Raw genomic sequence first — 20,802 nt, forward strand, 5'->3', positions numbered from 1 at the left:
GGACAAGTTATTTAGTCTTCTTATGTTTCTTCAATTATAAAATGTAAACAGAAAGCCTATACAACAAAGCACAGTAGTTTGGTAACTAAATGGAATAACATATATAGAGTGCTCACTGGCTGGCACAAAATAAATGCTCAATAAATGTTAGGAATTATCTTTATTTTTCGAAGAAAAAAGAGGGAATGGGTGTCCATAACATATAATTATTTTAAATCGTGTATTTGCTTTGCTTTAGCTAACAAGATCCTTAGAACAGAACTCTTAGTGCACTACAAAGTTCCTAAAAATCAACCATATATAAAATAAAAACATACATTCATTTAACAAATAATTATTAAAATTTCTTAATAATTAGGGTATAGGTGACCAAAATGGACAGCCTTCTGCTTTCAAAGAACTTCAAGTCTAGTAAGGGACACAGATAAGTAAGCAAAGTTACAGTAGTTGTAAAAAATGCTATAAAGGGGAAAAATATATAAATAATTCCACTCCCCTAATACACGTCCTTTTCACTTTAGATCTTGATTACTGCAATAGTCACCCGTCCTCCTATCTTCAGTCTCTCTGCTTTTAATTTCTCCTGCCACAGTAACGTTTCTAAAACACACATAATCAAAGGAAAAAAGTCCACTTCCTTTTCCAGAAACTTACAATGTTTCTCTCTCAGATCAAGTTCAAACATTCAATCTAATAACTTCTACCCCAGGGATCCTCAAAAGAGTCAGTAAAATACAGACTATCTAGGATGGCAGGTATAACTGAAAATACATATTTAATATTATAAATTTTATTTGAAAAATAATCTGTTTTCATAATATAAATGACAAAGTAATAAATCTTCTCAGTTGGTTGGAAAATGATTTTTAAAAACCTAAGACACACACACCCTTCCTCTAATCTTCACCTCCTAAAAATCTATCCTCGAGGAGTTTAACATTGCTAAAAATTTAAAGAAACTTATATCCATCAAGAGAAACCTAATTAAATAAATAGTGGCAAATATGTAGAGAACAGTATGCAATCATTAAAAGTGATGAAAAGATATCTACAATAGTCTTATTAATTAATCCTTTGCTTACTTTTTAGTTTCGGTTACTCTCAACTCACTCCTGCTTTACTGTGTTAGTGATAATTTTTGAACAAGCTGTAACATTTTATGTAATGCTCGGAAGTGTTCTGTATATGCTTCTTATAAGTATCTTCCTTCACTAGATTGTAAGTTCCTTGACAGCAAAAATCCCTATCTTTTCTTAGTCTATACTATGCCAGGGGCCTGGTAAACACTTGAAAATTTGCTAAGTATCTCAGCACTTACGATTCTGTTAGCCCACAAAACAGGTAAAGAAAAATTTGTTAGAAAACTATTTAAATAATAGCAACCCACAATTTTTTCTCAATCTTCCCTCAGACATTTGTACTTGCTCCTATCCTCACACTTCCCTTAATAAGAAAAAATTTATCTAGTATAGTACTTAGCATTATCAGGGACTATGCCTCATTAAATCTTTGCAACCCCACAACGAGGTGGGTATGATTATCCTCATGTTACACATGAGGAAACTATGCCCTAAGATCACAGTTAGAAAGATGCTGGGCTGGCATTCTAACCTAAGTAAAGCATACTCCAAAACCTGTGCTATTATCAGTACACTATATTGTCTCTCCAATATTCCTTATAATAAATATATCCTTCCCTAAATTTATGATCATGAGGAAATATGCAGGGTACCTCTTCTTTAAGCATGGAAAGAGCTTTCCTAGATATTTTAAAAAGCAAGTCCCATTTATCTGTGAATAGATATAATGTTAGAACATGGTAGGTATATAAAAACATTCCCTGAACAAAGGCAGTTGCTGTTCTTCAATTTAAGAAAGAATCATCTCCTCTGGAGTTACATGGTAAGAGGAATCTAAAACTTCTGACTCCCAAATTGCTGCCTTAGCTCAAAATATCCCAATCCAATCCTTAAATATATCTCAAAAAGGATACACACATGACTCTTCAAGTCATTTCTCAAACCTCTACGAACCAATTCATAAGCTTCCTCCTTTTTTCCCAAACAGTTCAATGTTAATCCCTTCATAGCCAGGGTTTCTATTTAAAAAAAAAGAAGAAAAGAAGAAAAAAAAAGGAATTAAGTATTAAAAATAATTTGTTACATCATCCTAAGAATTTAAAACTTCAAGATTACTGGGAAATTTTCTGGATTTATACAGAATTAAAATATTTTAAAAACTGACAAACCAAGTAAACACACATTTCTATACTCCAGGCCTCCCTAGATTTTTTTTAGATAAAAAGATAAAAAATGAATGAATATCTAGTAATTCAGAGGCTAACAAGATATAATGACTCTACTATTGTTCTTCAGGAGAATTCCATGGGATGACCTTATATAATCACTCCTTTGAAGTCTACAAAACTTTATCTTGAAACAGACTTTATTTCTGTAAACCCAAGTTACATAAAGATTAAATTCACTGTTCAACGATTAAGACATACACATAAATTAGTATCTATATTTCTGATTTTCATAAATGTATTTTAAAATGATTCTTTGGGATTACTATTAAATATACAAATAAAAGAAGATGTCAGACACCTGTCATTCACAATCAGCACATTTTCAGAAAAGGAAAAAAAAGATTTTTAATTTTATAATGCATGAAGCATAAAGGAATAAAAAATGTTCATTACTATTTATTTGCCTAACTTTTAGGGCTAAAATTTAGAATTTATAGAAAAATTAATTAGGAATATAAGATAAGGACTAAAGACATTATCCTGAGGAAGAGTCAACATTTATAGGAAAATACAGATAAAGAACTAGAACTAAAAAAAAGGGGGGGTGGGCCCGGCCCCATGGCTTGGCAGTTAAGTGTGCGCGCTCTGCTACTGGTGGCCTGGGTTCGGATCCTGGGCACGCACCGACGCAGTGTTTCTCCAGCCATGCTGAGGCCGCATCCCACATACAGCAACTAGAAGGATGTGCAACTATGACATACTACTATCTACTGGGGCTTTGGGGGAAAAAAGGAGGAGGATTGGCAATAGATGTTAGCTCAGGGCTGATCATCCTCACCAAAAAAAAAAAAGGTGGGGGGGGAAATCATGTACAAATCATTATAAATCATGTATAAACTTAAAGGAAAAGGAAGTAAACAAAAAAATATGTTTGGAAGTCACCAAATTAGCAAGGTACCATAGAAAGCAGCCCTTTGTTATCAAACAGGTAAAATCTATTCTTACAGGTTTTACCCAACATCTTTTTCTTTTTTTTTTAATAATTTTATTTATTTTTTTCCCCCCAAAGCCCCAGTGGATAGTTGTGTCATAGCTGCACATCCTTCTAGTTGCTGTATGTGGGACGCAGCCTCAGCATGGCCGGAGAAGAGGTGTGTCGGTGCGCGCCCGGGATTCAAACCCTGGCCGCCAGCAGCGGAGCGCGAGCACTTAACCGCTAAGCCATGGGGCCGGCCCTACCAAACATCTTAAAGTGCCTAAATTAACGAAACCCTCGGTTGCCATTCAGTTTAAGGCAAACAATCATTTTATGTACTGTTAAAAAATATTTTCAATTAAATTATGACACTTCATATACAACCTGATTTCAGATATGTTACAATATGGGGGAAATTGCATTGTAGAAACAATGAAATTTGGTACTCTGCTGTACCGAAACTCTATAATGATTACATTACTAAAAGCTACATTACCAGTATGGGTACTTTTTATTTTTATTTATTTATTTACTTACTTTTATTTATTTATTTATTTATTCATTTATTTATGAGGAAGATCAGCCCTGAGGTAACATCCATGCCAAGCCTCCTCTTTTTGCTGAAGAAGACCGGCCCTGGGCTAACATCTGTGCCTATCTTCCTCCACTTTATATGGGACGCTGCCACTGCATGGCCTGACAAGCAGTGCCTTGGTGCGCACCCGGGATCCGTACCCCGGCTGCCAGCAGTGGAGCGCGCGCACTTAACCGCTAGGCCATGGGGCAAGCCCTGCATACTTTAGAAATAAATATAAAACAATCCAATATCCAGCTGGCCAACAAAAAGAAATATTTTTTAACAAGGAAAAGAAGAGAGAGAGATTTAGATACTTTTATTCCCATTGTTTTCCATCTCCAAATAGTTTTATTATTACGGTGAAAGTATGCAAGAATAAAGAAAGCTAATAGAGAACTACTACTCTCTCCCTTTTCAATATTAAGATAACATTATCAAATAATTACCAAAGAGCCATATTTCCTAACTGTACAAATCAGACCTATGAAAACTTATTTTTCCTTTGTCTCTTCTCAAGTTTAGCTATACACTCTCCCCTTACTCTACAAACATCTCACGATCCAATCTTCTACCTCACACAGGCAAGAGCTATGCAAACTTGCAGAATCTTACAATATACAAATCATGTCTTAAACATGACTGTCTTGAAAAACTAACTAAGATGCAATGCTAAATAAAAAGATGCTGGTTCATGAGCCAAGGACCAAATGGGCACTTTCTGAATAAGCTTATTGTAAAGAAAAAAATTTCTCCAACTCAACCAAAGGTCTAAAGCAAATTTTTCTTATAACACCTTAAATAAATTTATTTATTAACTTAAGCATATTTGTCCTAGTAGGTTCTTCTGCCTTACTTATGGTGCTAATATTCAAAATAGGAATAAATCAGAACTCAATTAGAATGTGTTATCATTCTCTTGATATTAAATTCAAAATACAGTATTAAACTTCTCAAAGGAGTCAAAGATAAGAAGGTCCATTCTATCTGGAAAATATTTACGGCAGCTGGGAGTAACAGAACCCAAATAAGTGAAGCCAGACAAGTAAGCAAAGCCTTATCTACTTACACTTACAAGTAAGTGTACAGTATTTACACTTACCTCCATGCTCTGCAAATTTGGGATTAGAGAGGATTTGTTTACAGAATTTCAATCCATTTCTATATTGTTTATGTTCATAACATCTCTGTCAAAACAAAAAAGAAAAATTTGATTTAACAAGAAATGCAAACAATTTTAAATTCAGTGCTAAATTTTTGATTCTGTTAAATACAATAGAAAGAGCCAGTGTTATTTCCATACTCTTCTAAATCACACCAAAATGCCAGTAAAAAATAAATACGGAAGGTTCGAACACAAAAAGTAAAAGCAAGACAAAGGGACAGAATATAAATTAGGAAAATGAAGAAAATCATTTGTTCACTCCAGAAGGTCCAAGAAGTGTTAGAGAAAGTGAAAACGGAAAATAATAAAGGGGAAAAATTATATTTTAAAGTAACATTTTCTGGGCCGGCCCCGTGGCTTAGCGGTTAAGTGCGCACGCTCTGCTGCTGGCGGCCCGGGTTCGGATCCCAGGCGCGCACCGACACACCACTTCTCCGGCCATGCTGAGGCCGCGTCCCACATACAGCAACTAGAAGGATGTGCAGCTATGACATACAACTATCTACTGGGGCTTTGGGGGGAAAAAATAAAAATAAATAAAATCTTTAAAATAACATTTTCTTTTTACTGAAGGAAAGAAATCTCTCAAGCCAAAAGAGACAATTAAGTACATGCAAAATAATGAAGGAAAAAAAAAAAGACCCAGACCATGGCACATCATAATGAAATTTCAAAGCCTGGAAATAAAAGGTTCTTAAAAACTTCCAGAGGGGGAAAAAACAAGTCACATAAAAAGGATCTGTAATCAGAATGGCACTGAACTTTTATTTTGAAGTAATAATGGAATGTTGCTGAAAGCTAGAAAACAACACAGCCTTCAAAATTCTGAGTGAAATTAAGTTTCAACCTAGAAGTCTATACCTAGCCAAAGTATCAATCAAGTATATGAAGAAAACGACATTTTAAGGCTTCTCAGAAAGCTAAAATTTTATCTCTATGTATTCTTCCTTAGGAAGCTATTAAAAGGAATCAAAACAAATAAAAAGACAACATGGGACTTAGTAAACAAAGAATCTAATGCAGAAAAAAAGGACTGGAGAACAGCCACTCCAAAATGAAACAGGAAGCCAAAACCCACCAAGGAATAGGTTTCCAGCAAGGGCAAAAACGGAACTGACGTACTTCAGAATACGGAAAATATTATTTATAAGCACATGACAGAAATACAGGTACATTTGGGGAAAATGAGCAATATGTCTACACAAAACCAGGCAACAGAATAAATAAAATAGGTATTAACTCCAGGAGAAATAAAGGCTAGTATAAGACAGGAAGTGTGGTTTTAGTGTAATATTTGACTTAACAGTGAACAATACATGCATAATTATAAAAATGTAAATATTCAGTGCTAGTTTATAAAAAAATTGTGATACAACTATGATGAGGAGAATGAGGAAAAGGAAAATGGGCAAATGTGTGACTCATGAAGTGCTTAGTCCTCATTTTTTATATCCAGAAGTCAATAAATGTCTAAAAGTCATGTATCAAGAAACAGTGATATATTAAGCAACAAGAAAGCAGATACCCGAGATAATGGCTAGAAGGATTGAGGATGTTTGATTCTGCAGTGTGAAGGTGTTGGGGGGAGATATCTTTTTCATCATAGACCTTTTAGTGCTATTTGACTTTCAGGTATCAACACGTGCTTTCATAATAATAATCATTTTTAAAGTGTTATATTTTTTACAAGAAAAAAAAAAAAAAAACCATGCATCTAAAAGATAATCTGTGCCAGGGCCGGCCCCGTGGCTTAGCAGTTAAGCGCGCACGCTCCGCTGCTGGCAGCCCGGGTTCGGATCCCGGGCGCGCACTGACGCACCACTTCTCCGGCCATGCTGAGGCCGCGTCCCACATACAGCAACTAGAAGGATGTGCAGCTATGACATACAACTATCTACTGGGGCTTTGGGGGGAAAAAAATAAATAAATAAAATCTTTAAAAGATAATCTGTGCCAGAATTCACCGCCATAAATTTAAACAGATTTTACTCCCAACTTTTGAAACAATATATTCAAAATCTGGGAGGGATAGTTAATGCAAATTATAACAAAATCATAGTAGAAAAATGTGTAGAAACAAAGCAGTGAAACATTTTGCATCAAGTAATCAATTACTTAAGCTCAATGCTACAGCTGACCACAGAGTTGTTCTATAACCAGTTACGTACTTACCATCTCTACTTTGTTTCACATCTCAGACCTAATATATCCAAAACACACCTGATTCTCTTCCCCAAGTCTTCACCATCTTAGTAGATGCACTCCCCTCAACTCACCCAACCAGATGATGAAGCAAAAAACCTAATTATTCTTGGTGCTTTCCTGCCCTCACACTTCCATCCTATAGCAGGTCCCATCAGTCCCAGTTTCTCTGCAATAGCTTCCTAACTCTCTGCCCCTCCCACAGTCAACTATGTACTCAGAAGGCAGAGTGATCTGGGGGATAAGTAGGAGGGGAGAGCTGTTCTACCATAAACCATAAACCTGGACAAAATTTATGAAATAACTGTGGTCAGACATTGGACGACAGGCAGTGCAGAATTGTGAACCATGAGAGAGGGAAAAAATAGGATGAACTCTAGAAATGCCATTGCTTTATAGATCACAGCATGAGGAGAAGGATCTCAAGCACAGCACAACAGTCCCTAGAGTTGAAGAGACAAAGATTTAAGTTCAGTGAGGCTGAGGTACTCTGCAAGGCACAGTACTAAAAATGATGGAACTATTCAGAGAAGCAGATAAAATCTGCATGGTGTTCCCACACTGAAAATTAAGTACTAAGTCTTAATACATACATACATAGGGTGAAACTTCATGAGGCCAAACAAAGTATGACCAGGAAGCAGCAAGTTCAACAATTCTCAGGGCTCACATGGCACTGAGAGTTCCAAGTAGCTAGAATGGAAATGAACAGCTGCAGAATTCAGTAAATACTGCAGAAAGGTCTATTCAATAGTAGACAAAAACTAGCCCTAGAGTAAGTGTACATAGATCCACCCTAACAAAGACCTAGACTGATGTACAAGTACCTTCACTGCCTGCTACAACCAAGTCCAACACTCTTTCAAGACAGTTAAATCCAGTAAAACAATGTGAAATTCATAATGCCCAACATCCAATAAAAAATTACTAAATGAGCTAAGAAGCAAGAAAACATGACCCATAACCAAGAGAAATAAAAGAGAGAAATAATGGAATCATGAGATAAGGATTTCAAAACAATTGTTTTCAATATGCTCAAGAATTTAAAGAAAATACAAACATACGAAGAGAGAAATGGAACATACAGAAAAGAACCAAATAGTACTTCTAGAGATGAAAAATATAATATCTATCATGAAAACATCATCAGACAAGATTAAAGCAATTATGACACTGCAGAAGAAAAGATCAGTGAACTGAAAGACAAAGCAATAGAAACTACCCAAACTGAAGTACAGAGAGAAAAAAGAAAAAATAAATTAGCAGAGCCACAATGACCCTTCTTAAAACAGAAAAATAAATTCTAAAAGCATCACAGGTCTAAATGTGAAAGGTAACACAATAAAACTTCTAAAAGAAAATATTTTAAAATATCTTCATAATGTTGGGTAGACAAGATCCCTTAACCAGGAAATTTTAAATGCTCAAGTTAGTGTAAGAAAAGACAAGCCAGAAAAGGTATCTGCAAAAAATATGTCCAATAAAGCTCTTATATACAGAGTATGTAAAGAACTCCTGTAAGACAGATAGCTCATTAAAAAATTGGGCAAGAGCTTTGAAAAAATGCACCCAAATGGCCAATAAACACACATAAGGCACTTAATTACATCCAAACCACAATGCCATGCCATTAAATTTAATTAAAATAAATCAGACAATATCAACTGATGAAGTTTTGGAACAACTGGAACTTGCCTACATTTCTGGTAGAAGGGAAAACTGGTTAACCAATTGGTTCAACTGTTTGGCAGAAGGAATTTCATGGTATAAAAATTATACCTCAACAAATCAGATTTTTAAAAATACTGTTTCGCACTATCTCATAAAACTAACCATACACAAACACTGACCCAGCAATTCCAATTTTAGGTATATACCCAACAGAAATACAAACATAAATTTACCAAAAGACAGAAAAAATGTGAACAGCATTTATTAATAGCTGAGATTACAAAAAAAAAACATGAAAGTGACAAGAAAGAAGACATAAAGTTAATAACATACCTGAACTAATAGTAGCAGGCCATCAAAAACTTAATAATTATTTAGTCTCTTTTAATTTACTTATTAAAAACTGCTTTTATACCTAAGGCTTAAATTTACCAAAGCCAATACAGTAAACACAATACAAAGGGAGTCTAGGTTTTCTCTACTAAAGTACAGTCATGCACTGCTTAACAACGGGCACATTTCTTACATTCTAAGAAATGCATCGTTAGGTGATTTTGTCATGATGCGAACATCATAGAGTACTTACACAAACCTAGTTAGTATAAGCCACTGCACACTTGGGCTATATGGTACTAATCGTACAGGACCATCATCATACATGTAGTACATCACTGACTGAAATGTCGTCATGCAAAACATGAGGATATACAAATCATAAAGTGTCATCACTGTGCCATAATTCTAGCATTATATTCCTAGGTAATTTTTACATACCAGAAACACTATGAATGGAAAAATCCACTTCCAGGAATTAGTCAAGCAGGAAACAGAGCTGCCTTTGGAATCAAATAGCTCTGGTTTCAAACAATGACTTCAGACAATAAAATAAGTTTTGTAATCTTAAGTACTTCACTGAGTATCAAAAAAAATCCTTAAATCATGGAGATAAATCATCAGAAAAAGACATGTAAAACACTCAGTAATAATAGCTAATATTTACTGAGCATTTATTGTGTGCCAGGCACTGTGCTAAAAGTGCTTTAAAGGGAAAACTCATTTAATCCTAACAACGGTATGCAATAGGTACTCTTTTTATCTTTATTTTAGATGACATAACTGAGGTCCAGAGAAGTTATATAATTTGGCCAAGGTCACAAAGCTACTAAGTAATGGAAAAACGATTTAAACTCAGACAATCTGGATTCAGAACAACTACAGTTAACTATTATAATACCTCTCCACTACAGTAGAGTAGCCTAGCACAATAAAAAAAGAAAGAAAGAGAAAGGTGTTTTCAAAAAAATAAAACCACTAACACAGATACCATAAAGTCATTGTAGAAAGCAGAAAGAGAGAGAGAAATAGAGAAAAAAATTAATCCATATTCCCATTACAGAGACAACTGCTATTAACACTGATTTTTTTAACAAAGTTTTAATCCAAAATTACAGAACAGTCTACTATCCCATGGTATAAATGTGAACCTGTATAAATATAATTCATAACTAGCATATAAAAATCATAGACAATATTCTTATTTGACATGCACAATGTGACTTTACTTTGTAGTTACACTTAAAATAATCAGGATTTCAGTTGTTTTTTTCTTGGTCTTACTGGAAATACCTTACATTGTTTACAGCACCACATTTTTCAAAAGGATTTCACACTAACATCTCATTTAATCTTCATGATACTCCTGTAAACTCAGCACAAAAGGTTCAATCCTTACTGTATAGGTAAGATTTAGAAAACAAGCAATTTGCCAGAGATTACAGACCTAGTGAGTGGCAAAATTTAGACTAAAGTCCAAGCCCTCTGAGTACCAGCCGAGAGTTCTTTCCACGATATACGGAAATTTTATTAAATTTTATTAACATATGTTATTAAAGCCAAGAGTTTTAATCATTTAACAGATCTTCTAATCAACACATTCAACAGTTATCTTACCTTTTGTTTTGCGTAATCAGTATTATTACCAAATGGGCAATAAAAATACCAAAAATAAAGTGAGAAAATGAACACACACACATACAGAATAATTAATCAGTTGGATAAATCCCCCAAATAACTGAGTTTACCAAATGAAAATTAAAAACCAAACTCCACTTTCTTTGAATGAGATCTTATATTACCACAGCACTTAGCCTCTTATTTTATCACACTTCAGAACAGTAATTAAGTTTCAGTTCCTAAAGATTATGTTCCCAATTAATGAAATTTGGCAGTCTTCCATATTGAAATTATACTCAATGCCATTAACCCAATTATCTCCTGTCAATGTTACCTGTAAAAATAACTCAGAATGGCATACCCCTCCAAATAACTGCTAAGAATTAATTTCTCCCTCACCAAGAAGAATCAGTGAGTGTTTAAGGAAATGGATCTCAATCTCTTTTTTTCCTAAAAGCACTACTTCTACAATAGGTGACTCATTACAAATACTCAGTAGTATTCTCAGTTTAATGGAAAAAGTAATAAACATTCAACTTAATTTATCCCATACATTTTCCTTAAAATGTCTGCTCTTGCCCTAGGATAAACTCTAGAAGCAAACAGGATTAACAAGAAAAATAGGAAATAATGTATCATATTTCATTCAACAATTTCTCTTTCCTCCAAACATTAAGGCCAGGCCAGACCTATGTACAATTCAGCTCAAAGGTCTTTGTCTAATTAAATGGAAACTTATAAGCAGTCTTATAATAGGGAGACATAACCACAAGGAGTCCTCTTTTGAACCATTCAAAAGGTATAAATGTACAAAATGAAAAAAATAGGTTTATTTGCTTGCTTTGTGTGTGTGTGTGTGTGTGTGTATGTGTGTGTGTGTGAGGAAGACCAGCCCTGAGCTAATATCCAATGCCAATCCTCTTCTTCTTTGCTGAGGGAGACTGGCCCTGAGCTAACATCCGCGACCATCTTCCTCTACTTTTGCATGGGCCGCCACCACAGCATGGCTTGCCAAGCGGTGTGTGGGTGCGCAATCGGGATCCGAACTGGCGAACCCTGGGCCACGGCAGTGGAGCCTGCGCACTTAACCACTTGCGCCACCAGGCCGGCCCTTATTTGCTTGTTTTTTAAAATCCCATGTAACACTATAACTAACGTTCATTCTACACAACTACATGAGAAGAAAGCTATCATGACAAGATTCTTAATGCTGCCTTAACCAAACCCGTAGGCTTAAAGTAAGTTTTCAGGGAACTTATGTTACTTTTATTTAGGGAGAGATGCAAAATATTACTTATGGTCTACTTTGAGCAAAGGTTTCATATTCAATTCGTTTAAAACGGGTTTTATATAATGGCATGGTAGACAGACATATTAAGTTCTCCACAGGAGAATCATCAAATTAAATAAAAATACAAGTCTACAATCCTGTCTCCGAAACTCTTATATTTGGGGAGTTCTTGAAATTTCAGAATTGTGAATAAGGATTTCCCTTCGTATGGAATGAATGCCATAGTACGCTATTTGTCCTCTTGCCTATAACATGGGCACATGATAATTCAAAATTAAATATAATACACAGTTTCAAAAATATTAAAATTCTGTGATTATTATCTTTCACCAGCAGTTAAATTTTAAAATATTAACACTGTGCTATGGAAACAGTAAAGTAAAACAGGATATAATTAAAACAAAATGAATTGTTCTAGTAGATAAAAAATCCCATGTGCTAAATGCTGGTACCATACACTCTGAGACTCCTGCTTCCAAATATATAGGAATAACTGACACCAGATCATGCTCCTGCCAAGCATAAACCTGGTAAGTAAATATGAAACAACTATTTTCAGCCATTGGACAAGAGCCAACACAGGACTGTGATCTCAGAAGGAAAACAAGGTAAATCCCAAGAAAATCCTTTTTTTCTTTTTGCCTAGAAGCATTTTCCAGACTATATAGAATAGAGAGGGGGAACCCAAACAGCATGGCAGTCTCACTGATCTAAGTAGATAACTGAGTTAGAAACTGCTCGAATGGCTAGAATTTATGGGGCAGGGCATCAGAGAGAACTGTACAGAGATGAAGCTTGGAATTTTGCTAGGAATCTTTGGTCAAATATTAAGCTGAGCAGCTACACTGCAAGATTCTACTGAAGCTGGGCAAAGAACAACTACCAAGCAGCAGGAGCTGAACAACTATCGGTGCTGATATATAGCTGGGAGACATCTGAGTTCCAAACATCCAGTTAGAGACTTCATTAAACCCTTTAGGATTTAACAGAGACCCAGAAAGACCACACTTTAGGAATGAGGCTAATGTTTGTTGTTGTTACTGGCGAAGTCAATTCCAACTCCTAGTGACCCTGTGAACAGCAAAGCAGAACCCTGCTGGGTCTTTTTGCACCATCCTCTCACCTTCTGGACTTGTATCAGACAATACTCCACTGCTATTCATAGAGTTTTCATGGCCAATTCTTTCAGAAGTGGGTGGCCAGGTCCTTCTTCCTACCGTGTCTTAGTCTGGAAGCTCCGCTGAAACCTATTTACCACGGGTGACTCTGCTGGTATTTGAAATACCAGTGGCACAGACTTTCAGCATCACAGCAACATGCAGCCACAACAGTATTGACAACAGACAGACAGGTGGTGTGGTTCCCTGATTGGGAAGCGAAACTGGGCCATGGCAGTGAGAGGGCCAAATCTCAACCACTAGACCACCAGGGCTGGCAAGGCTAATCTAGACCCACTTTTATTAAAGCTTAAAAACAAGCCCTGAAAAGAAAAGCCGATACACAACAAATTAACTATCTGCCAAAACAAAACTCTATTAAGAAGGACAACAGGATCCACGGGGCCAGCTCCATGGCCTAATGGTTAAGTTCAGTGCACTCTGCTTTAGCAGCCCAGCTTCAGTTCCTGGGCACAGACCTACACCACAGGAAGACTGGCAACAGATGTTAGCTCAGGACGAACCTGACTCAGGAAAAAAAAGAAAAGAAAGAAAGACAACAGGATCCAGACACTCATGGATCCCAGTGTCCATAATATCCAATATTATAAAAAAACAAAAATTACTAGAAATGTGAAGCAGGAAATTCTGACCCATGATCTACAGGGGGAAAAAAAAAATCAATCAACAGAAACAGAATCAGAAATAATAATGACAGAAACAGCAAAGACTTCAAAACAGTTACTATTATTTAATATTAAAGGACTCAAAGGAAATCATGGACACAATCAGAAAACTAATAGGAAATCTCAATAGAGAAATGGAAATGATTAAAAATATGGAAATTGTAGAATAGAAAAATACAATACCAAAAATGAAAAGTTAACCATATGGGCTTAAAATATTACACACAGCAGTGAATTTGAAGCTAGTGCAGTGAATGTAAAATCACTGCAGAGAACTTAAAGTGGCTGCAGTGAACTTGAAAAGATATAATAGAAATGATCCAAAATGGAAGCTAAACAAGTAAAATGATAGACAGAGAGAGAGAGAACAAAGAAACTCAGTGACCTGTGGAACAATATCAAGTGGTCTAATGGTCTAATACATAGTTGTAACAGGAGTATCAGAAAGAGTGGATAGAAAAGATCAAAATGGGAAAAATACAAAAAATTGCAAATTTGATGAAAATTCTAAACTCACAAATCCAAGAATCTCAATAAATCCCAAGCAGAATAAACTAAAAAAAAACATAGGAAACAAAAAACAGAGGCACATCACAATCCAATTACTTAAAAATAACAACAAAAGAGACAATTGTCGTAGTCAGAAAAGAGCCTGTATAATAAAAGGTCTCCAACTATCATTTCAGCTTCCACCTTAAGAAATTAGAAAAATGTGCACAAATTAAATTCAAAGTAATCAGAAGAAAGGAAATTTAAAGTAGTAAGAGCAGAATCAATGAAATAGAAAAAAGAAAAATAGAGGAAATCAGTGAAACCAAAAGCTGGCTCTTTAAAAAGATCAATAAAATTGATAAACCTCTACACAGGCATAATCACAAAAGTGCACAACACAGTGAAATAACAAGAGCCCCAGCTTTCTAGCTAGAGGATGAAAAGGGGAGCCCCAGGGAAACAGAAAGTTATCAGGAAGATCACAGAAAAGGAGGAACTAGGGAAAGCAACCCCACAAAGTTGTTTATGAACTCTAGGGTTCACTCCCAACTGCATACGTATGATCTGATCCTATTTACAATACCAAAGACTTTGAGAACTGAACTAACAGATACACCGTCCAGGCTCCAGACTAGCTACTGGGTGACACATAAGCAGGACACATCCAAATAGGACTACAAAGATTTTGAAAACTGAACTGATATTATAACCACAGCCCACAGAATAAATTGGGGCTTACAGCTTGAACCTAACCAGATTTGCTAAAACAAACTAACATTCTCCATGGGATTTAAACAGAGTCTGATAACCTAATATTCAAAATGTCCAGCATGGAAGCAACCCAAGTGCCCCAATGGATGGATGGATAAAGAAGATGTGGTGTATATATATGTATATAAATACATACATATATATATAATGGAATACTACTCAGCCATAAAAAAGACAAAATCGTGCCATTTGCAACAACATAGATGGACCTTGAGGGTATTAGGCTAAGCAAAATAAGTCAGACAGAGAAAGACAAATACCATATGAGTTCACTCACATGTGGAAGATAAACACATAGATAAGGAGAACAGATTGATGGTTACCAGAGACAAAGGGGGTGGGAGGAGGGCAAAAGGGGTAAAGAGGCACATATACATGGTGACAGATAAAAACTAGTCTATTGGTGGTGAACACGATGCAGTCTATACAGAAACTGAAATATGATGAATACTTGAAATGTACACAATGTTGTAAGCCAATATGACCTCAATAAAATAAATTAAAAAAAAAAAGGCTAGGATAAAATCCAAAATTATGTGGCATGGGAAGAAATGGAAAAATCTCAACGTGTTTGGGAAAAGACAATCAACAGAAACCACTGTAGAGATGAGAGACCAAGTTAAGACTTTAAATTAGCTATTATAAAAACGCTGGAGGAAGCAATTAGTGAACCCTTTGCAATACTTTTTGAGGAGGGGGAGGGACTCATTGTATGGGCTCAATACCAGAACAGAGATAACAGAAAAGGATCAGTGTACTGGAAAACAGATCAATAAAATTTACCCAATGTGAACGACGAGAGAGAAGAGATTTTTAAAAAAATGAACAGAGCCTTAGGCACCTGTGCCAAAGGAATGCCAGAAGGTACCCTCTAGGTGTCCCAACGCGGTCCATCAACACTGTGGCAGCGCTGAGGCATGCACTATAGTACCATAAGATCATAGCATCTGAAACTCACAATGTTAAGAGACAGAACTTCTGTCATAACATTGAAAATCATTCCATTGATCTTCCTAGAAAGAGGATTTCTAATAACAATTTGAAAGAGGTTAAGAAATCTCCAAAACAGTTGGCTGCTTATATAAATAGAACAGTTGGACAAGCTGTGAAAAGCCCAGAAAAACTACATAAGATGATTTATTGCAGAAACAAAGTTCATCATCCATTTGGAAAAAGAAATTTTTCAAAACCTTGTTACAGAAAAAACACATCCCTTAGAAGTGGGAAATAAAGAAACTAGGCTATTTACATCAACAGAAGATAGTGACACAAGAGATTTAAATAAAATACATACAATTTAGATTTGGCATTAAGATTACATAATTTTCTTTAGTATTAAATATACCTTTCCATCATTTTCTTTCAGCTAAAGCAAAAAACATTTCATTCTTCAAAACTGATTAAAAGGAATGCAGCCTCAAATCAAGCTAAATGAAAAAGCCAAACTTGGCTTTAAAAATTAGCCATGTTGAAACGATGCCTGGGATTTCTTCCAAATAACCCACTGTAAGGATCACAGATGAAAAAGAATGAACCAAAGTTGTTACCTGTCAAATCTAAGAGATAGGTTCATTATATTAATCTCTTTATTTTCATATGTGTGAAATTTTTCATAATTAAAAAGTTAAAAAGAAAATGAGCCTTAGGTATGCCAAAATCAAATCAAGAAGCATTAAGAACTTACCAGGAGCCTTGCTGGCACTTAGTAGTCCCAGTGTATTGGAACTACTTTAGTAATTCTACTTCTGTAGAACAGAAAGGTATGGATTAGGCATACATACAGCCTTAAGAGTCAGCGAGTCTAGAGCTATAGCTATTTAATATTTTAATTAATATTAAATAAAATTTAAAATTCTTCACTGAAGTTCCTCACTCACACTACCCACATCTCAAGTGTTCAATAGCCACACGTGACTAGTAGCTCATGTACTGGAAACTCAGATGCAGAACTCTTCCATTATCACAAAAAATTCTATTGGACAACACCAGCATAGAGCTCAAATCTTAGCAACAACTTAATAAACAGCTTTGTTATTGCTGGCCTAGAACTAAAGGTATTAGAGCCTCAATTGTGTCACCTGCAAAATGTGGACATTAACAACCTTGCAGAGTTTAGGTGAGAATTAAATGCAGATGTACATAAAGAACCTGAGTAAGCACTCAATAAAAATGTTTTTTTTTTTTTTTTTTTAAAGATTTTATTTATTTTATTTTTTGCCCCCAAAGCCCCAGTAGATAGTTGTATGCCATAGCTGCACACCCTTCTAGTTGCTGTACGTGGGACTCGGCCTCAGGATGGACAGAGAAGTGGTGCCTCGATGCGCACCCGGGATCCGAACCCGGGCCGCCAGCATCGCAGCGCACGCACTCAACCACCAAGCCACAGGGCCGGCCCAATAAAAATGTTTAAATAAAACACTATGATATCAGTTACAGCTTACAATATTTAGACTCAACCCAGCTTGACTGATTATAGAGAAATATGAAAGCAGAAACTGAATTAAAATATACAATCAAGGGGAACATGGGGTCTTTCTGAGATGATGAAAATGTTCTACACCTTGAAAGGAGTATAGGTTGTGTGGGTGTATGCATTTGTCAAAACTAACAGAACAGTATACTCAAGACCTGTGCATTTTACTGTAGGTAAATTCTACTTTAATTTCTTTAAATGTTTTTTGAAGAGAAAACATACAATCTCAGAAGAACTACCTTTATCCTCCCTTTCCTAAAATTCTTTTAGTTAGAGCTTCCATTTGCAGACAATACATATGTTGTCCTTTTCATACCATACGATTTCTGGCAAACTACTAGAACCACGAAAACAAATTCTAAGATGATTTTTCTCCTTCTAGTTTTATACTATTTTTAAAAATAAGTTTGCCTTCTATAATAAAAAGACAAAATAAGATCACTGAGATGGGCCAGCCCTGTGGCTTAGCGGTTATGTGCGCGCGACCCACTGCTGGGGCCCGGGTTCGCGTCCTTGGCGCGCACCAGTGCACCACTTCTCCGGCCATGCTGAGGCCGCGTCCCACGTACAGCAACTAGAAGGATGTGCAGCTATGACATACAACTATCCACTGGGGCTTTGGGGGGAAAAAATAAATAAATAAAAAATTAAAAAAAAAAGATCCATTGAGATAAGACAACAAATCAAGGGCATTTTATAGAATCTCTTAGTCAGAAGAAACCTTAATGTCATCTGGTGCAAGTGGTCACACAGCTCATGTCTGGTGCCTGCTCATTCTTTACTAAAATGTTTTTAGGTATTCTGAGCCAAACTCTATCTCCCTCTAACTTCTGTTATTGATTCTAGCTCTGTAAGAGTTCAGTTTTCTCATTCAAGCTAAACTCCTTTGTTCTCTCTCTTTTTTTTTGTTTTGGTGAGGAAGATTAGTCCTGAGCTAACATCCAATGCCAATCCTCCTCTTTTTTACTGAGGAAGATTGGCCCTGGGCTAACATCCGTGCCTATCTTCCTCTACTTTATATGGGATGCCGCCACAGCATGGCTTGACAAGCAGTGCATCGGTGCGCAACCGGGGATCCCGGCCCGCAAACCCCCCAGCGGAGAAGTGGAGCTTGCGCACTTAACCGCTACGCCACCAGGCCGGCCCCAACACATTTGTTCTTTCAGCTGTTCCTTATAACAAAGTTTTAAGTTCTTTGACACTCTGGGCCACTCAGTGAAGTTGATACAATATTGTTCCCATATTTGTATATTTTTTAAAACTAGTAAAATTTCAAAAGAAATTGGATAATTTAAATAAGGTTGTTGGGCCGGCCCCGTGGCTTAGCGGTTAAGTGCTCGCGCTCTGCTGCTGGCTGCCCGGGTTCGGATCCCGGGTGCGCACTGACGCACCGCTTCTCCGGCCACGCTGAGGCCGCGTCCCACATACAGCAACTAGAAGGATGTGCAGCTATGACATACAACTATCTAGTGGGGCTTTGGGAGAAAAATAAATAAATAAGGTTGTTAATTTTTTATTTTTCTAAATAAACCATTTTTTTAAAAATCTGTCATTAGTATTTCACAAAACAAAATGCATTTCAATATTCTGAAAGTACTAAGTATACAGTCTCAGAATAAAACAGACAAGAAAGGTCTGTGGGAAATTTACACCAATATTTTTGTAATGTATCAGCATTAGAAAGTCATTGGTCTATCTCTCTCCAAGTTTTGAGCCAAGAAGTTAAATTACAGATATGGTCTTACTAGGCGCAGAATTGACGGTGACAATCACCAACTGCTTTCTGGCTACTATACCCCTATTAATGCATTGTAAAATGTGCCAGATTTTATCTTACCTTTCTTCTTCTCTCTTTTATTTTGCAGCATTAAATTATGTCACTTGAGAAAAGAAAAGTTGAAGTAAGATTCAGGATTCCTGCTTAATGTGAGTATAACTCTGCTAAAGGAATGCTATAAGCTATGAACTCTGATGCCAAGGATAGGACAAAATTCAATCTCAACGTATGTGCATATGATTGAGAGTCAGCTATATAATAGAACCTCATAATTATTTCAATGATAAATACTCCCAGAAGAGTCTGAAGAGAACATTGGAGGGGCCATGGGGACACAAAAACAGAAATATAACCAATTATTCAATTATATAAAACCTGAATTGGAAATTATTTTAAAGCAAGCTCTGTTATTTTCAAGCATAGCACATAAAAACAAAAATGAATTCCTTATAGGATAATGGCTGCCCCCTAATTTCTAAGCACTCCACAAATCCTCATTAAAAACCATACAGGCCAAGAAATAGAGTAAATAAAATCATCCACAGCATTATAAGGAGATGAGACAATTAAAAACTCCACTTTACATGTAAGTGCATAAGCATCCAAGACCAGAAGCTCCAATGGGAACTGTTCAAAAAGAGCAATACAGCAGGGGCCTAGTGGTGACTGAAGACACGTAATATTAACTAGGTTCACCCTCAGAAGCAGAGGACTCCTGGCGGAGAGGAAGTACTGAGAGACATGATGAATGAGAGCAATGGCTACTGGGGAGTCAAAAAGAAGAGGCTAAGACCAAAGGTGGCAGTTTTAAAAAGGTACATCTTTGGAGGAGAACCTTAGAAGGAGAACCTTTGGAGGCACCTTAGAAGGAGGTAGTGTCACTTAAAGGCTTGTCAGAGAAGGAAGCAACTGAAGATAAAGGCCCTACTGAAACAAGATAGAACAATGGGTAAGGAGGATGCTGGCATTTACTTAAAAAATTCCATTTCACAGTAGCAACAAAAGAGGGTGCTCTTGAACAAAGAGACTAAAGAAGCCATCCAAACCTCATTCTATATCATTGGTCCAGTAAAATCCATTACAACTAACCTGAACAAAAAAAAGAACCCAGCATCCATACCAAGTTACTTATATGGAATTAAAAAAGTGAAAAACTTTTTGGCAGATGAGAACACACCAAAAACCCTAGCAATAAAACAGAGGAAAGATGTAACACAAAGCCCCAACACAAATTAAAAATAACTAAATAACAAATGCAGACATAAAAGAACACCTCAAATCAGATATTCAAATTTTAAAATAGAGAGGACAAACAATAGGAAGATATAAAACAGGAACAGATTGAACTTAAGAAACAGAAAAAAAC

The 20,802-nt window shown here is 36.1% G+C and overlaps 1 protein-coding gene across 3 annotated transcripts in view; it reads right to left on the bottom strand.

Annotated features, from left to right (window-relative positions):
• Positions 1–20,802, bottom strand: part of NAA15 (N-alpha-acetyltransferase 15, NatA auxiliary subunit) — a 78,617-nt gene that overhangs the window by 45,170 nt on the left and 12,645 nt on the right. For all 3 annotated transcript variants that reach the window (XM_087437600.1, XM_014784510.2, XM_004426484.3), the window contains exons 2-3: positions 4,901–4,985; positions 1,994–2,098 (exon numbers count right to left, since the gene is read on the bottom strand). In XM_087437600.1, the coding sequence (XP_087293726.1) occupies positions 1,994–2,098; positions 4,901–4,985 (190 nt within the window). The remainder of the gene's footprint in view (positions 1–1,993; positions 2,099–4,900; positions 4,986–20,802) is intronic.

This window comes from Ceratotherium simum, chromosome 12 (genome assembly GCF_057802395.1).
Source record: "Ceratotherium simum simum isolate JZ-2026a chromosome 12, ASM5780239v1, whole genome shotgun sequence".
Classification (NCBI taxonomy): domain Eukaryota; kingdom Metazoa; phylum Chordata; class Mammalia; order Perissodactyla; family Rhinocerotidae; genus Ceratotherium; species Ceratotherium simum.